This window comes from Phoca vitulina, unplaced genomic scaffold (genome assembly GCF_004348235.1).
Source record: "Phoca vitulina isolate PV1807 unplaced genomic scaffold, GSC_HSeal_1.0 scaffold12, whole genome shotgun sequence".
Lineage (NCBI taxonomy): Eukaryota > Metazoa > Chordata > Mammalia > Carnivora > Phocidae > Phoca > Phoca vitulina.
Genome location: NW_022589715.1, coordinates 10267797 through 10284567, shown reverse-complemented (window position 1 = coordinate 10284567; position 16771 = coordinate 10267797). Strand labels below are relative to the sequence as shown.

At 48.5% G+C, this 16771-nt stretch overlaps 2 protein-coding genes across 7 annotated transcripts in view; both read right to left on the bottom strand.

The window, feature by feature from the left end:
* The window catches only part of BCL2L11 (BCL2 like 11), a 52109-nt gene extending 36738 nt beyond the window's left edge, over positions 1-15371 (bottom strand). For 2 of the 6 annotated variants that reach the window (XR_004300278.1, XR_004300279.1), the window contains exons 1-2: positions 12033-15371; positions 9034-9428 (exon numbers count right to left, since the gene is read on the bottom strand). Coding sequence is in view for 4 of the 6 variants with exons in the window: in XM_032410456.1 (XP_032266347.1) it covers positions 9034-9415 (382 nt within the window). In the remaining 2 variants the exon portion in view is untranslated. Of the gene's footprint in view, positions 1-9033; positions 9429-10296; positions 10497-11084 lie in introns of those variants that run through there. The other 4 variants (XM_032410459.1, XM_032410456.1, XM_032410455.1 and 1 more) reach the window with 4 other exon arrangements.
* The window catches only part of ACOXL (acyl-CoA oxidase like), a 342867-nt gene continuing 338128 nt past the window's right edge, over positions 12033-16771 (bottom strand). The window contains exon 19 of the mRNA XM_032410454.1: positions 12033-15574. Coding sequence (XP_032266345.1) covers positions 15374-15574 — 201 coding nt within the window. The 3' untranslated portion in view covers positions 12033-15373. The remainder of the gene's footprint in view (positions 15575-16771) is intronic.

Below are 16771 nucleotides of genomic sequence, written 5' to 3'. Positions count from 1 at the left end.
TGAACACTCCACACAACAGCGGAATACAGATATTTTTCAACACTTGTGGATCATTTACCAAAACAGACCTCAACAAATTTCAAAGGAAATAAAAACACATGAAAGTCAATGAAAATGAAAACATAATATACCCAGACATATGGGATGCAGTTAAAGCAGTAGTGAAGGGAAATTTATGGCACTAAATGCTTACAGTAGGAGAGGAAAGGTCTCGAAACATTACTCCAAGTTCCTACCTCAAGAAACTAGAAAAGACAAAATAAACATAAAGCAAACTAAAGAAAAGAAATAATAAACAATAAAACTGAAAACAGGAAAATAGAGAAAAATGAACGAAACAAAATGCTGATTTTAAAAAATGAAACCGATAAACCTCCAGAAAGACTGATAAGGATAAAAATATAGGAAAACATAAATCATCAATATCTAGAATGAAATGGGCTATCATAACAGATCTTGCACCCACTTAAAAAGACAAAAAGGAAACAATATAAATACTTTATACACTCATTATTCAACGATTTAGAAGCAATGGACCAATTGCTTGTGGTTGAAAATCACAAACTACTAAAATTCAACCAAGATGAAAGAGACAACCTGAATAGTCCTACAAAAACTGAATTTGTAATTTAAACTTCCCCCCACCCCCTCCAAAGAAAGAAATCGGTCTACATGGTCTCATTAGAGAATTCTACCAAGCATTTAAAGAATTAATACCAATTTTACACAATCTCTTCTGGAAAAGGAAGGAGGAGAGACCATCTCCCAACTCCCTGTTAAGGCCCTGATCAAAACCAGAACAGTCTAAAAAGAAAACAGATAAATAGCTCTCATGAACTTAGGCACAAATACCCTCAATAAAATATTAGCAAATTCAATCCAGGAATGTATGAAATGAACTACACCCTGACCAAGTAGGACTTATCCCAGGCATGCAAGATAGATTAACACTGAAAATCAATGTAACTCACCATATCAACAAATTAAACTAAGTAAATTCATACATTTACATATATAAAGTAACACAGAATAAACATTTTATAAAATCCAATACCTATTCCATTCATAATAAGAACTGTCAGCAAGGATGTCTGCTCTCACCACTCTCATTCAACATAACACTAGAAATTCTAGCCAGCGTAACAGGGCAAGAAAAAGAAAATGCACAGAGGTCAGAAAGGAAGAAATAAAACTTCCTACATGCAGATAACATGTCTTCATAGAACTCCCAAGACATTTACAAAAAACTTCGTTAACTACTGAGTTCAGCAAGGCTCCAGGATACAAGAACACACAAACATGAACTGCATTTCTATATACTAAAAATGAATGTGTGGAAAATAAATTTAAAAATATAAAACCATTAATAATTGCTCCCAAGTGAATTAAGTCTAACAAAACATGTACAAGATCTGTACACTGAAAATTACAAAAAAATACTTGAAGAGACATATCTGTTTATGGACTGGAAGACTCAACTTAGTAAAGGTGCAAATTCTCCCCTAAATTGATCTAGAAGTTTAACACAATTCCTATGGAAACCCCAGCAAGGTTTTTGTAGGCACAGACAAGCTTATTCTAAAATATAGATGAAAAGGCACGGGACCCAAGTTAAAATAATTTTGGAAAAAAAAATTAAGAAATAAAGTCTGAGGAATCACTGTATCCATTTCTATGGCCCAGTATGCAACTACAGTAATGAAGGCAGTGTGGTTTTGGCAGAGGAACAGATACATGGTTCAAAAGAACACAAACGAGAATGCAGAAAAAGATCCACAAAAACATGCTGATTTTTAACAAAGGTGCAAAAACAATTACAGTTGACCCCTGAACAACAAGGTCCACTTATAGGTGGGTTTTTTTCAATAAATACAGTAGAATGCTGTAAATGTATTTCCTCTGCCTTAAGATTTTCTCAACAACCTTTTCTTTCCTCCAGCTTATTATAAGAATCCAGTATACAATACATATAACACACAAAATATGCGTTCATCAACAGTTTATTTGTTAAGGCTTTTAGTCAACAGCAGGCCATCAGTAGCCACAGTAGTTAAGCTTTGGGGGAGTCAAAAGTTATGCATGGATTTTCCACGCACAGCGCCCCTCACCTCATGTTGTTCAAGGGCTAACAGTAGGTGGAAAAGGATAACAATTTCCATAAATGGTGCAGGAGCAATTGGGTACCTATAGTCAAAAAGAATAGACTTTGATCTATACCTCACACCTTACACACAAATTAACTCAACATGAATCACAGATCCAAATGTAAAATGTGAAACTATAAAACTTTTATAAAAAAATGTGAAACTATAAAACTTTTAGCAAAAAAAAAAAAAAAAAGGCAAAAATCTTGGGACTTAAGGCTTGGTAAAGAGTTCTTAGATGACACCAAAAACATGATCCATAAAAGGAAAAGCTCATTAACTGGACTTCACTAAAATTTAAAACTTTTGCTCTATGAAAAGGATGAAAAGACAAGCTACAGAGTGGGAGAAAATATTTGCAAATCACTTATCTGACTTGAATCTAGAATGTGTGAAAGCTCTCAAAAAGAGTGAAAGAGTCAAAAACCCAATCAATCAATTGGAAAATGAGCAAAAGACAGAAAACAACCACTTCACGGAGAAGGGTATACACATGCAAATGAACACATGAAAATATATTCACCGCCATTAGCCAGGAGGGAAATGCAGATGAAAACTACAATGAGGCGTGTGTCAGAATGACTAAAAACAAACAGTGATGACACCAAATGCTGGCTAAGACTTAGAAAAACCGGGCCCCTCATACATTGTAGATGGGAACATAAAATGGTACAGCCATTCTTGCAAACAGCACTTGAAAAAACTAAACTACCGTATGATCCAACAACTGCACTTCTGGGAATGAAATCTCACATACACGCAAAAACCTGCATGAGACTGTTCATGGCAGCAGTTTGTTGCCGTGGTGTGGCCTCATGGCCTGTCACTGGGTGAGGAGGCTTGACCAGGAGGCCTGTACCCTCGTTCTTCAACTGGCAGCTGCCAGAAGACGTGCCAGGGGATGCCGTATAACAAGCCGTGTGGGCTGGCTAGCCCTCCCCAAGTGTCTGCGGTGCCACGCCCCCACCAGAGCTTGCCAACAACCCGAATGTCCTTCGACGGGTCAATCCACTGTGGTACATCACACCGTGGAAGTCTACTCAGCAATAAAATCCAAGCAATTACTGACATACACAACACCATGGGTGGATCTCCATGGAATTATGCTGGGCGAAAAAGCCAACCTCTAAAGGTCACATATGACAGAAGTGTAGATATGCCTACAGATGAGTGGTTGTCAGGGGGTGGGAGCAGAAGGGAGGGAGCTGTGGCTACAAAAAGGTAGCATGCGGGATCCCTGGGATGGAATTGTTCGGTATCTTGACTGTAATGGTGATCACACACATCTCCACATGTGATAAACGGCACAGTAGTAAATTACACTCATGTACACACAAAGTGGAGTACATGTGGGACTGGTGAAATGTGACTAAGGTAGCTGGATTCTATCAATGTCACTTCTAGGTTGTGATATTGTACTACTACACAAGATGCTGCCACTGGGGGAAACTATATAAAGGGCATATCGGATCTCTTTCTTTTTTTTTTTTTAAGATTTTATTCTTAAATAATCTCTACACCCAATGTGGGGCTCGAACTCACAACCCCAAGATCAAGAGCTGTAAGTTCTTCCAACTGAGCCAGCCAGGCACCCCAGGATCTCTGCATTATTTCTTTCAACTACATGTGAATCTATAATTATCTCAAAATAAAAACATATAAAATTTAAAACGGTCTACACAGCTATCAATTACTAAATTTTGTTTGGAACCAGTAAAAAAAAAAAAAAATCTTTCACTTTTCTCACTTTCTATCCCCACTCAGGACCTATAAAGTGGATTGGCTTCTCTTGGTGTCCAAACTAGTGAGCCTGGGCCTAGAAGCCAGAACTGGGTCTTAGTAAAGACTACCATCAGGTTCCCAGGCAGTCTTGAGATGCCTGAAGAACCAAACCACCCCACCTTCAACTTTTTCAAAGCCCACATGTACCCTGGAGTTTTAAAAAAGTAAACCAAAACTGATGTTTATATTTGCCTAAAGAACGTAGCTATCAACAAAGCTCATTTAAGATACTTACAAGATTAGGTTAATTATCTTAGCTGTAAAGTCAACAAAAGCAATCAAAAGAGGAAGTTCCATGGAAATGGTGTGCTTTGTGTGGGAAGAATAAGGTCTGGCTCACTAAAACGCCACTGTACGTTCTAGCTCCCCCATCTGCAAAGCAGCCCATCCATATAAAAACAATGTCAGCCACAGATCTAATCTGACCTTTTTCTAGAAGGAACACTTTAAAAAAAGTAAAGGGGCGCCTGGGTGGCTCAGTCATTAAGTGTCTGCCTTCAGCTCAAGTCATGATCCCGGGGTCCTGGGATCGAGCCCCACGCTGGGCTCCCTGCTTGGCAGGAAGCCTGCTTCTCGCTCTCCCACTCCCCCTGCTTGTGTTCCTGCTCTCGCTATCTCTCTCTCTGTCAAATAAATAAATAAAATCTTTAAAAAAATAAAAAAGGAAAAAAAATAGGTAAAATGAATATAAAAAATGTTTTATTTAATAGCCAACAAGCATATAAAAAGATACTCAACGTCACTCATCATCAGGGAAACAAAAATCAAAACTACAATGAGAGATCAGTTCACACGATGGTTACTACCAAAAGAGAAGAAAATGTTGGTGAGGATGTGGAGAAATGGAACCCTTGTACACTGCTGGTGGGAATATAAATTGGTGCAACCACTAGGGAAAATAGTATGGAGGTTCCTCAGAAAATTAAAAATAGAACTACCCTATGATCTAGTGATTCCCTGACTACATATATATTCAAAAGAAATAAACGAAAAAATAATGAAAGTGTGATTTTGAGGAAATGTTTGCACATATCTGAAAGAAATGAAAGTATAATCTATGAGATGTTTGCACACTCGTAGCCAAGAGATGGAAGAACCCAAGTGTCCACTGACAGATGAATCAATTAAAAAAGTGTGTTACATAAATACAGTGGAATATTATTCAGCTCTAAAAAGGAAGGAAAGGCTAATAATGATAAGGATGAACCTTGACATTATGCTAAGTGAAAAAAACAGTCACGGAAAGATAAATACTGTCTAATTCCACTTACGTGAGATATCTAAAACTGTCAAAATCATAGACACAGATAAAATGAAGGTTGCCAGGACCTGGGAGGAGGGGAAATGGGGAGCTGACATTTAATGGGTATAGTGTTTCAGTTCTGTAAGATGGAAAGTTCTGGGAGTGGGGTGCACAACTCTGTGAATATGCTTAACACTACTGAAGTGTACACTTAAAAATGGTTAAGATGGTTAAATTTTAGGAATTTTTTTTTACTGCAATAAAAAAATGTTTTTTATTTAACCCAATATATTCAAAATATCTCCACATATCATTAATATGAAAACGACAGAGATTTTACATTCTTTTTTATGTACTAAGTCTTCAAACTTCCGGGTGAGCGGACACTAACAAGCCCATCTCCATTTGGACTAGTTGCATCTTCAGTGCTCAGCACTTACCTGTGGCATCCCTACTGGGCTCGTGCTGAGCTAGACCTCACCTGTCACCCCCATATGACAAACCTTATAGTTAGATCCAAATAACTAAAAATATTTTGGGGGGTGGGGTAGCACACAGGGTCTTTTTCTTGCTACCAGACTTTTTTTGAAATCTTATTTGTCCTCGGTTGGCTCTATGAAAGACTGATGGGCAAGACTCGAAATTCTGAACATCTCCTGAGCGTCTCCTCTTTGTCAGACCCTCACTAGGAGGGTCTAAGACATCGTGCCTCTCCTCAGAGGGCTCACAATCTAAAAGGTGGGTCAGACAATTACCAGCTCCAAGAGGAGTATGCCAAGATGTGGAGGAATACAAAGAACAACACAACTCCTACCTATGAACTCTTATGTTCCAGGGAACAAATATAAAGTTTAAGTCATTTGACACGTGGAAGTTGTTAATTAACTAGCTTTCACCCTGTTCACAATATTCACCAGCACATTCTGACCTTTCTCAACTCTTATTTCCAATTGCAATAACTACACCTTCAAAGTATGAATTTGTGCAGAATTCAGTACAATTTGTATTAAAAACACATATGGCATAAGCACACTCACCAGAAAAGGCACTCAGAAACCTACACCTCTGTCAATGATTTTGACTAAAATAATCGGTTATTCACTAAGAGAGCAAAGGTCAAGTTAATCCACCCAGGGTATAAGGAGACTAAAATTTGGTTCGTAAAAGTGAAAAAAAAAAAAAAAAAACAACAGAAAACAAAAAACAAAACCGCTGTTTCTCATGGAAAAATATAATATTGTTTGAACATATCCAGAAAAATAAGGAATATGGAAGAAAATATGAAGGCATTTGTAGTATAAACACCTACTTAATGTACACCCCAAACAAGAATTTACTTTCTCGTTAGAACAAAGATGCAAGAATAGAACTGCAAGATCCACTGCTTTCTATCCCAACTCACTGAGCAGAAACTATTTGGTGAGTGAAGGAGCAGAAGCCCCAGGCGAAGGAGCACCTCTTTATAACCTCCCATTTGTGTTGCCCTGGCTAAAACCAATCATAAAGACTTCTTTGTGAAAAATGTATTTTGCAATAAATTATCAAAAGTCTCACTGAAGATCTTAATGGATATGGTTGAGTAAGGAACATTAAACAGGACCAGAAAGAGAAGAGAAGCAAAATTTATCAACTCAGCATATTTCAGTGGTCTTTAGGCATGGAACTATTAGAAGAATAACCAGGAAAAAAAGTTACAAACTACAAAGGCTGTCAATTTTATTCTACAGTTTAATAAAACTCATATCTGACTAAGTCTTCTCCAGTCCCCATTCATCCCCCACCCCAATAAACAAATACCCCCAGAACTTAATACTGAAAACTTACCTTGGTGCACTAACTTCAGATAAACTCCTTACACCTTATCATTTAATCCTGTGCATTAAAGTCTCAGTTATCATGCCAATCTACTATAAAGTTACACCTCGGGATCCATGACTTGACTTCACAGGTATAAACATAACTTTGCTTAATAATTTAGATTGTGATCTCTAAAGCTTTACATCTGTCATCTTGAGTAACGGTGCTTACCTTATAATAAGCTCACTAAACAGTATGTCACCATACATACCAAAACACACACACACACACACACACACACACACACACACACACACAAACTAGGTCACCCACTATTCCTGAGTAACAAGAAAAGAGAAACTGTTTCTGTGCATTAAGCAACCATCTGTAGAAGTAGATTCATAGGTCTGCAGGGAAAAACTATAAGGCTTCCCAAGGATCCTTAAAATACATAGGTTTTTAAAAATAAACACCATAAAGCCCTATTCCTTCACTGAGTAAGCAAGAATGCTATAGGTTCATATACTCAGAGTACTTACAATGGGCAGAAAAACACTTGCAAGCACCAACTTCTAAGGTTTAAATGAATTCAGGAGGGTAGTAATAGCTAAAGTAATAGTAGCAATAAAACTTCGAGTTCCTTTCCCTAAGGAGGGATCCCAATAAAGTCTATCTCAGTTTTTAGCAGAAGACACCTCGCCAACATGCATAGCTACTGGTGTTTCTGCCATCCCCGCTTGTTATTTCCCAGGTTTGCCCAACCTGACAAGTGACCAATCCTCTGAGGTTCTCACTCTGTAACATGGGGACAGACCCACACCTCTTCGAAGGTTGAGACAGAGCCCCACAGTACCTGCAAATACAAGATTTGTCATTGTGTTCCAACAGTCAAGTAAGTGTCTAGTCTGAGGACTCCGTTTTAGTCAGCCTTTGGCAAAAGTGTGATCTACACTGTAAGGGAATCTACACTGGATCCTTAAGGAATAATGCTGCCAACTTATTTATATCTCATTAATGCAAGAAGGAAGGGCTTATCTGTCCAAATGGTAAGATTCTGGTGAATCCTGACCAAGATATTTTCCATTGGGGGGGAAGAGTGATCTGAATCAACACAACAACACAGATGTATTCCCTTACCAAGGTCACCAGAACTGAACATGCTCAAAGTCACATGCTGGGGGCTCAAGGGTCAAACCTAGCAAGCAGATGTTTTTATATGGCTTGCACAGTACTTTCAAAGTTCTAAGTTAATTGTCAGTGTCAAAACATCTTTGATGCCGGGATCTTTGGCACCAAAATCTGCACTCTTGGGTTATCTTGCACTGTACCATAGGAAAACCTACCACTCTGAGACCACACAGCCACAGATGGGGGCGCAGTCCTAATGCAGAAAGTGCAAATGCTCCCTAATCTGCCACAGTCCCCACCAGGTCAGCTCCCACACTGTCCTGCCAGATTTTCCTGGTTCAGACCCTAAAACGGGCTTTAATCCCTGAAATAGATACCCACAATCTAATCTTACTAGTACCATATCCAAAACCTCTGAGCAAACAAAAAATCAGCCCAAAGAGGAATCTGAGTAGAAAACAACCCATTTTTCTGGTTCTCTATTGGTACTGCCTTGATGAATCAGATCACTTCCTAAAAATATCATTTTTGAAAACAATTAACTTGTCTCATCTTTCTTCATACATCTGGTTATGTTTTTAAGCTATTTGCTGTATTTGACTGAGTCCCCTTCAAGCACAGTATTGTTGATAAGTAAGTCTCAGTGGTTAGAACAACACACACACTTTAATGAAGGCAGGCAGCAAGGATTACAGCTTCACTGCTCAACAGGCCTATACTATGTACATTGTATTGCTGCCACTAAACTTGGTAATGTAAAAAAAAAAAAAATACTGTTGGTTTGATGTCTTACTTGACACATCCTCCATTCCCATGAAAATATGGACTACATCAGTAAAAGGATTCTAAAAGGGAGTTTAGTTTAAATGCTACACACAGCCTTTAAGCAGATATGCAAACAACCACACATTAACTACCTCTTACCCAGGCATTGCTTACCCATTGCACTGAGGTAATGGTTGAAGGCCTGGCAAGGAGGACTTGGGGTTTGTGTTGATTTGTCACAACTCATGGGTGCCGGGCTCCTGTCTGTGTCAAAAGAGAAATACCCACTGGAGGATCGAGACAGCAGGGAGGATCTTCTCACAAAGATGAAAAGCGGGGATCTGGTAGCAAAAGGGCCGGGGCTGGCTGGTGGGGCCAGCGGGCCCTGAGGGCTGCCTTGGGGGCAGCGGTCCCCTTCGCCTTCAGGATTACCTTGCTGCTCTGTCTGTAGAGAGGTAGGGGCCCCAGGCCTGAGCTGAGGAGGCCTCTCAGCAGGCTGCAATTGTCCACCTTCTCTGTCACACTCAGAACTTACATCTGAAGGTTGCTTTGCCATTTGGTCTTTTTTTCTGCAAGTAAAATAAAAACTAAGATTATCTTCAGCAAAATAACAATTACAACAAATAACTAAATTTAGCCAACTTTCGCGGATTTCTTCACGATTTTTAGAACACCAAATACTTTAACATTAAGTCGTTAGTTCATATATTCCTCTGACGATCTTTCGAATAAGAATAAAAACACACCTCAAATAACAAAGGTACCTCTATCTTTGCGTGGAGGGGGGGAGGGACTAAACTTCCTGAAACCAAACAAAACACAATCACAACGTCAACGTGAGACCGGTGCTGTAACACACACACACACACACAGAAAGTTTTTAGGAGAAGCATCTTGTGTTAACCATGTGCTCTTTGCTCAGAGCCGACTTGAAGAAGTCGGAAACTCCCAGCGGGCTCTGATTTCCCGGGATCAGATACTGCGCTGGAGCACAGGAGCGGGCGCAGATGCAGCGATTGCAGGCGGCTGGCCGCGTTCCCCACTCCGGCCCCATTGTTCTGCCGAAAGTGCTGAGGGCAGCAAGTCTGGGGAAGGTTTGGCAAGGGCCGTCAGTCGTAGTAAGTGCGTCACAATAGAGTTTGTAACTCGGAGCGCGGCTCGGCCGGGCTCGGGCGCTCCCCGCCCGCGGTCCCTCCCGCTCCCAGCCCGCGCGCCCCTCCTCCCGCAGGGGGCAGCGCGCCGCACCGAACCCGACAGAACTTCGGAATGCACCCACACTGTGAGGTGCACACCTCCAAATGGGGGGTCTCCCCAAAGCCGTCCCCGGGCGCCCCCTGCAAAGTCCCCAAGTAACTCCACACGCTAGGCGACACCGGGGCGCGCGGCTCCTTCACCCCACTGACCCTCCCCTGTGAAGGCAATCAGGCCGAAACTCACGTCCGCCCCTTCCCTTCCGATCGTCGCGTCCCGGCCCGGGCCCCGCGGCGTCCCGCCCGCGTCCTTCGCCGACCCGGAGCCCCCGGACCGTCAGCACCAAGGAAGCGCGGGAGACAAAGCCCAGGACTCGCGTTCAGAGCCCCGGGGGCAGCGCAGAGCCGGCCTCTGGCCGCCCGCCCGCCGCCGCGCTCCGCCAGGCAGCCGAGGGCTCCGCGCGCCGCGCCTCTGGCCCGCGCTGCCCCGGCCGCCGCCGCCGGGAACATCCTCCGCCTCCTCCCGCTCCTCCCCTCGCGCACTGCGCCCGCCGCCGCCGCCGGCACCGCCGACCTCCCCGCGCCGCTGGCGCCGGGTGCCCGCGCTCCCAATTGGCCCTCGCGCGGTCGCTCCGCGCCACAGCCAATAGCCGCCGCCGGCGGGGGCGGCGCCTACGGGTCAGGCCGCCAAAGGCGAGGCGATTGTTGACAAACTCGCCTCCGAAGGCGGCCCCGGCCGCGACCGCGGCGGGAGTCTCGCGGACCCGAGCTGCCCCGGCTGCCCCGGCTGCCCCGGCTGCCCCGGCTCCCCCAGCCCGCCCTGCCTCTGTGCCTGCCGGACGCCGCGCGAGCCTCGGCGGCTCCCACCGCCCCAAGTGGCCGGTCACCTGGAGACAAAGCAGGAGTCTCGCTCTCTCTCTGCACCCGCAGGGCCGTCCTCCGACCCCGGTCCTTGCTGCTGGCCGCCGACCCCCGCCCAGGCCGGGTGGGCTGAAGACCCCAAAGGCAGTCCCTTCCCTTAGCTGCAGCACCCACCTTCCTCCACAGATTGCTCCTTTTTTCTCCCCGTACGCAGCGGACACGCTCCAAATCTAAGCGGCCACCACTGGCCACGGGCACGCACAACTGCGCGCACCCGTGACCACGGCAAACAACCAACACATCCACACCCCTGTCCCCCGCGGCCGACGGGTCTTCCATTACTAGCACGAACGCCGAGTAACAGGCCCCCGAGGGCACCGCACCGCCCGCCAGCACTGAGAGGGAGTCGGGGTGCCCGAGTCTCTACGACAGCCCGGCTCCACGGATGGAGCATGTTCTGCTTCCCGAGGCTCGTCCACCGCGTGTCCCCGGCAGTCGGAGGAGGCCCTCGGACTCTCGCTGTCTATGGATCGTGCGGCTGGTATCGTCTGCAGCGCACCCGCAGCCCGAGAGAGCGAACGCAGCAGCTGCCCTAAACCTCGGCCTGAATGGGTACAAGGAAAACGAGTCTCGTCAAATAACCACCGCAGTTCCGCAACGGGCCCGAGCCCCCGAGAAAAGCCAAGCCGCCAGACTAGCCAGTACCGCGCGGCCGCTACTTGGGGGTCTCCAGGACAGGGCGGCGAGACTTGCCGGCCGGCCGCGCAGCCCAGTATCGTGGAGCCGGGCCGCAGCTCCCGGGACAGCGCGGAGAGCACGCGTTGCCTTTCCCAGCTGACCCTGAGAAGCTTCTCCACCTTCGCGCGGAATCCCGGGCCGAGCCGCACGTCGGCCAAGTGCCGTTAGCCTGTGCACGGACGACCCCTCACCAAACTGGACTTGCGCGGGGGAGGGAACCTGACCCGCCTGAGCGCTGCCTCCCGCCCAGCGACAAGTGGGACGGGTACGTGCATCTCTTGCCTGCACGTGCTCGGGCAGGGAACAGGAGGTGGAGCCGAGCTGGCTCCGGCGCTTGTCTTCCGTCGGCACCCGGCCCGCTCCCGGGGATTCGGAGGTATTTACCTTGCGTTTCTCAGTCCGAGAGTCAGAGTCAGACATTGGGGGGACGAGGGCCAGGGAAAGGGCGCCGAGGGGGTGGCGGCGGGAGCGGGGTGAAGCGAGCAGCCCGCGGCGATGCTGGCCGCAGTTGGGCTGGGGCGCGCAGGGTGACTGTGAGAATCCGGTGGCAGTGGTGGCGGCGGCGACGCAAGACGGAGCAGTTTCACAAGACCAAAACCTGGAGGCTGCGCCGAGCGAAGTGAAACCTGCACAGCCCTGCAGCTCAACTCAGACTGGCGGCCCAGTGCCGTCACCCAATCACCGCGAGCTCCGCCCCCTCTAAGTCCCGCCCCGGCGCGCGGGCAAGCACGCCCCGCCCTGCCGCGCCGTAGCCTCAGCCGCTGGCGCTTTCAGGCTCGAACAGGTAAAGGCGGGGGTGGCCCGGCCGGGTTCCCCCGCGCGCGCTGCCGGCCCTGCCCCAGCTGAGCGTGTTTACTGGAGTGACTAGGGCTGCTGGTGGCTTGTGCGCACCCACTCCTCTCCCCGCCCTCAAAGTGTACCCTTGCCTCTCCCCCATCCAGCAGGGGCCACTGCGTGCGCTTGGAACAGAGGGGGCGCTCCGGGCACACTGAACCAGGCCGAGCGGCCGCCGCCTGCGGAAAACCTGAGGAGGCGCCCCTGAGCCCTTGATCGGCTTCGGGAATTTCTCAGCCGCTCTGGGGCAGGCGTGGGGACTGGGTTGATCCTCAAGAACGCCCGGGTCCAAGGTTGGGCAGCGAATGTCGGAGCTCTCCTCTCTCCCAGAGTCTGGGGTACTGGGTGAGACCCCGATGTGCAGGGCTGCTCATCCTCTTCCTCGCCTTCGCCTCACGCGGTAGTCTTAGGCGCCCTCCTCATGCCACCTGGCAGGGGCACCTAGCTTTTCTGCCGCGCCCAGCCTCCGGTAGGAGGCAGAGCCCTTAATGGGGAGAGTGGAGAAAAAGGCAAGAAGTGGATCCCCGGAGGCGTCTGTTCCGCAGCCCGGGTGCGAAGGAGGAAGGCACCGCGCGGAGCAGGTAAAATAGGGAAATGAAAAAAGAACTCGAAAAAAAAAAAATCCTTTTAAGAAGAAGAAAAAAAAGACCCAGAGGAATCTCGGCCTTCAGGTGGGAGAGAAGATATCCGCTGGGTCGGGGTCCTAGAGATTGGTTAGGCTTTCAGAGAACCGCCCGCGAGGCGCGCTGAGGCCAATGAAGGCGCGCGCGCAGGGGAGTGGTGTGGGGAGCGAAGTACCCCCCACCCCTTCTCCCTGCGCGCCCCCACCCCCTTTCTCCTTGGTGCCCGCGGCCCCACTCCCACTCCTGCTCCGGGGACTGGTACTCCTCTGGGTCCGCACCCTCATGTGTTCTAATGTGGGTCCTAAGTCCCCACCCTTACCCCCTCCTGCGCTCCCCAGGCTAGGAGACAGCCGCGGCTGGGAGTGGGGGCAAGGTTGGTCGGGAGATGGAACATCCTGTCATGGGGGAGAGCTGGTTAGATGGAATAGAGAAACCCAAGTTAAGGATCCCCTAAAGTCTCTCCCTCCCAGGAACCAAGAAGGAAGGGTCCTCAGTTGCAGAGGAGCAAATCAGCGAGGCGTTGTCCCGCTGTTGGCCACCTCGATCAGGGTTTTATGCTGCATAAGCAGGTATGGAACGTCGGGAAGACAGCACAGCCCCTGGTTAAACAATTCTCATCGCATCCTCTGGCGAGTCCTGAGCGAGGTGTAGGAGGCCAGGGGTTCCTGGGGCGACTCAAGGACGCACGCCGGGTTCTGCCCCGGGATTTCGTTGCAGGAGGGAAAGGACAGGGCATGGACGCGGCGAAGTGGACGCAGAGGCTGGATGTCTACCCTGACGGTGTCTCGGAGCGGTTGCCCTCGACCTTAGGTGGGCTCCGGTGAACTCTAAGCCTTAGCCGCCGGGCCTAGCACCCGGGGGGAAAACAACAGAACGGCGCCGGCTGGGAGCCCCAAACCCGCCCGAGTGCTCCGAGCTCTCCGTGGGGTTGGGCGATGCAGACAGGGACAGGAAAAGAACCACACAGAAGAAAACCCTAGTGGTTCTCATCTGGTCTTGTGCAGCTCCGCCGCCCCCGCGTCGTCTGCTTTAGCGACCCTGTGAACACTTTAAAAAACAAAGGCATCAGGGAAAGCTACCGGTTAAGCACTCTTATTTGGGGGCACAAGGAGGAGGTCGGCTCGGAGTCATGCGACCCAGGCTGTGCTGGGGAGCTTTCGCAGAGCTCTCCGCGGCGGGTGACCCTTAGCCCTTCCCGCCCTCTCCCGCAGGGTCCGGAGGTCCTCTGGATACCGGGCCACAGCCCAGAGAAGGGACAGTGTGGAAAGGGCAGTTGGGCGTTAGGTCTCTGCTCCGGTCCTGGATGTCGCCCTCGCGGACGCGAGCAGAGCTATACTCACTCCTGCCTCTGCCACGAGATGTGGAGAGGGAGTAAGGAGGATGGCTGGGGCTGAGAGAAAGGTGCAAAAGTGAAGTGGGGCAATCGGGATCTGAGAAATGGGATGGGAACTCTACGGCCCTCGCCTGGGACCACAGGCGTTGCCTGCGTGGTCTCTCGGAGTTCCGAAATCAACTTACTGCGGTGTGCTGCCCTAGCCCGCCTTCCCATCCTCGGCAAGGAGCCCGAGCGCCTTCCCGTCAATCAATGTCTTTATTAAACTTTGTTATCTATGCTCCTCTAAAGAACAGATTACAATTTCATATGGTAAAAGTATTTTCCGCACCTTGTCTTACGGTCCGGAAGCCGCCTGCCTGGGAGGACAAGCCGGAGTTCGTGCTCTGCTGAGAGCAAAACACCAGGCGCACACTCCCCTTTCCCAGTCTGTGCGTTTCCTCTAACACCCCCAAGGGGTTCTGATTCACTGGAAAAGCATCGCTTGCTGAACTGAAACTTTGCCCGCGAGTGTTTGATTTTTATGCTTTGATTTTTTTTTTTTTTTCACGCAGCACCAATGCGTTTTCCAAAATCACTGTAAATCTGAGTCATCACTGACCGCCGGAGACCTTTGGTGGCACCCGGGTGTGGGGCGCGTTCGCAGGGGAGTCCAGTGTCTAGGGAGATCCAGCGCGGAAGCTGGGAGAGGTTGCTGCCGGCGGGCGGGGTTACATAATAAAGCCCTGTGTTCCGGGCTGCCGCCTGGCTCCCTTTCCCAACAGCCCATCGCGCATCTCGCCAGCCTCAGTGAGAACCCTGCCTGCTCTGCGACCCAAATCCCCGAGGGCCGAGGCCCAGCGCATGCCAGGCCGGCCTTGGCCCCAGTTCCAGGCGTCAGAGAAGCTAGTGTCGTGGCAGCTGCGAGCGAGCCACCACCCTTCGCACCACGCCCGCTATAACTTGGCTTCCAGCTTGGGCGGCTGAAAGCGCGCCCCTTCTCGGGGCTCGGGTTGCAGCGGTGCTGGGTAGAAGGCCCAGGCGGCCTGCGCATTGGTGATTCCTGCGATTGGTGCGTGGAGGGAGGTGTGTGGAATGTTAAAGGCAGAGATCACCCTCAGGGCGTCATCCTTCACCGTGTCGCACAAATCCAGCAACTGCAAAACAACACAAAGTGACAGGTCAGATGCTGGCTCACTTACAGCGTGGGGCGCCATTGGCTTTGTGCCAACTCCCAAGTACCCCACAGGTAGCCACTGGGGAAACTAGTTCCCCTTTGGATTTCCCGGGACCCAGGTGGGTGGAGGCCATTGGTCTTGAATAACCTTCACATACCTTATCATCTTAGAAATGCCTAAACCTGTAGCACCTGTCTGGCAGAAGCCCGTTTCTTCCAAACAGGGTTGGGTCCGGCTCCAAATTAGATGGAAATCTCAAGACCGAGGACTGTGAGAATTTATCAACGTTCCCCTTGCCAGCCCTGCCCTCCCCTCTCCAGTCCCCATCATTTTCCTCCTCTTCACCTCTGGAGTGCCTGGGGTGCCACCCTCTGGCTCACAGAGGTAACTGAACAGGAAGAGCATCAGACAGGTGAACCAGTGGAGACATGCCCCAGTTCTCCCCAGACTAGCGCCTTCCCACCTCTGGCAGCAGGCCATGGTTCCTGAAATGCACGCACAGTGGGACTGGGGATACTGAGACCAAGCACTGGCATCTCTGTGCACCTTCCACTTGGCTGCTACAGGAAATCAACCTGCAGTTAAAGAGAACACCAAGGAACCCGGCAGATACCTTCCTGTATTTTGATAACCATTGGAAGGCACAGATAAGACATCTCAGCAGAAGGGTGGGGGAAACGTAAGCTAGTGATTTTGGAGGAGGTGCATTGGGTGTATTTTAATTTCATTTTCCATGGTTTAGGTGCCAGTGCATTTTTTTTTTTTAATTCCCAGGGGAAAAAAAAGCTACCAAAAATAATAGATTGTTTTTTCTAAAACTCAACAAGGACAAGACAGAGGGACTGCTTTCTTTTCCCATAACCAGCTGCACACTTTATTTTTCAAGTTTTCAGCCAGCCATAAATTTCTTTCACTCACCAAATCACAGTTAGCCCCCAGGTTTTCATGGTTTATTTTTATGGTCTTAAAAACATCACTTAACAACAGCCCCACCTTTGCTGCCCTCACGGTGGTGGTCATTACTGAGCTACACTAAAACTGTAAAGAGCACAGTTCCTTTAAAGTAGACCAAAATGCCATTTCAGGTATTCAGAGACAATGGGGGGCCCCCAAAACGGGCTGGTGTAGGGTAGGGGAAGAGCATGAATTTTAATAGTCTAACAACACATCTTCCTT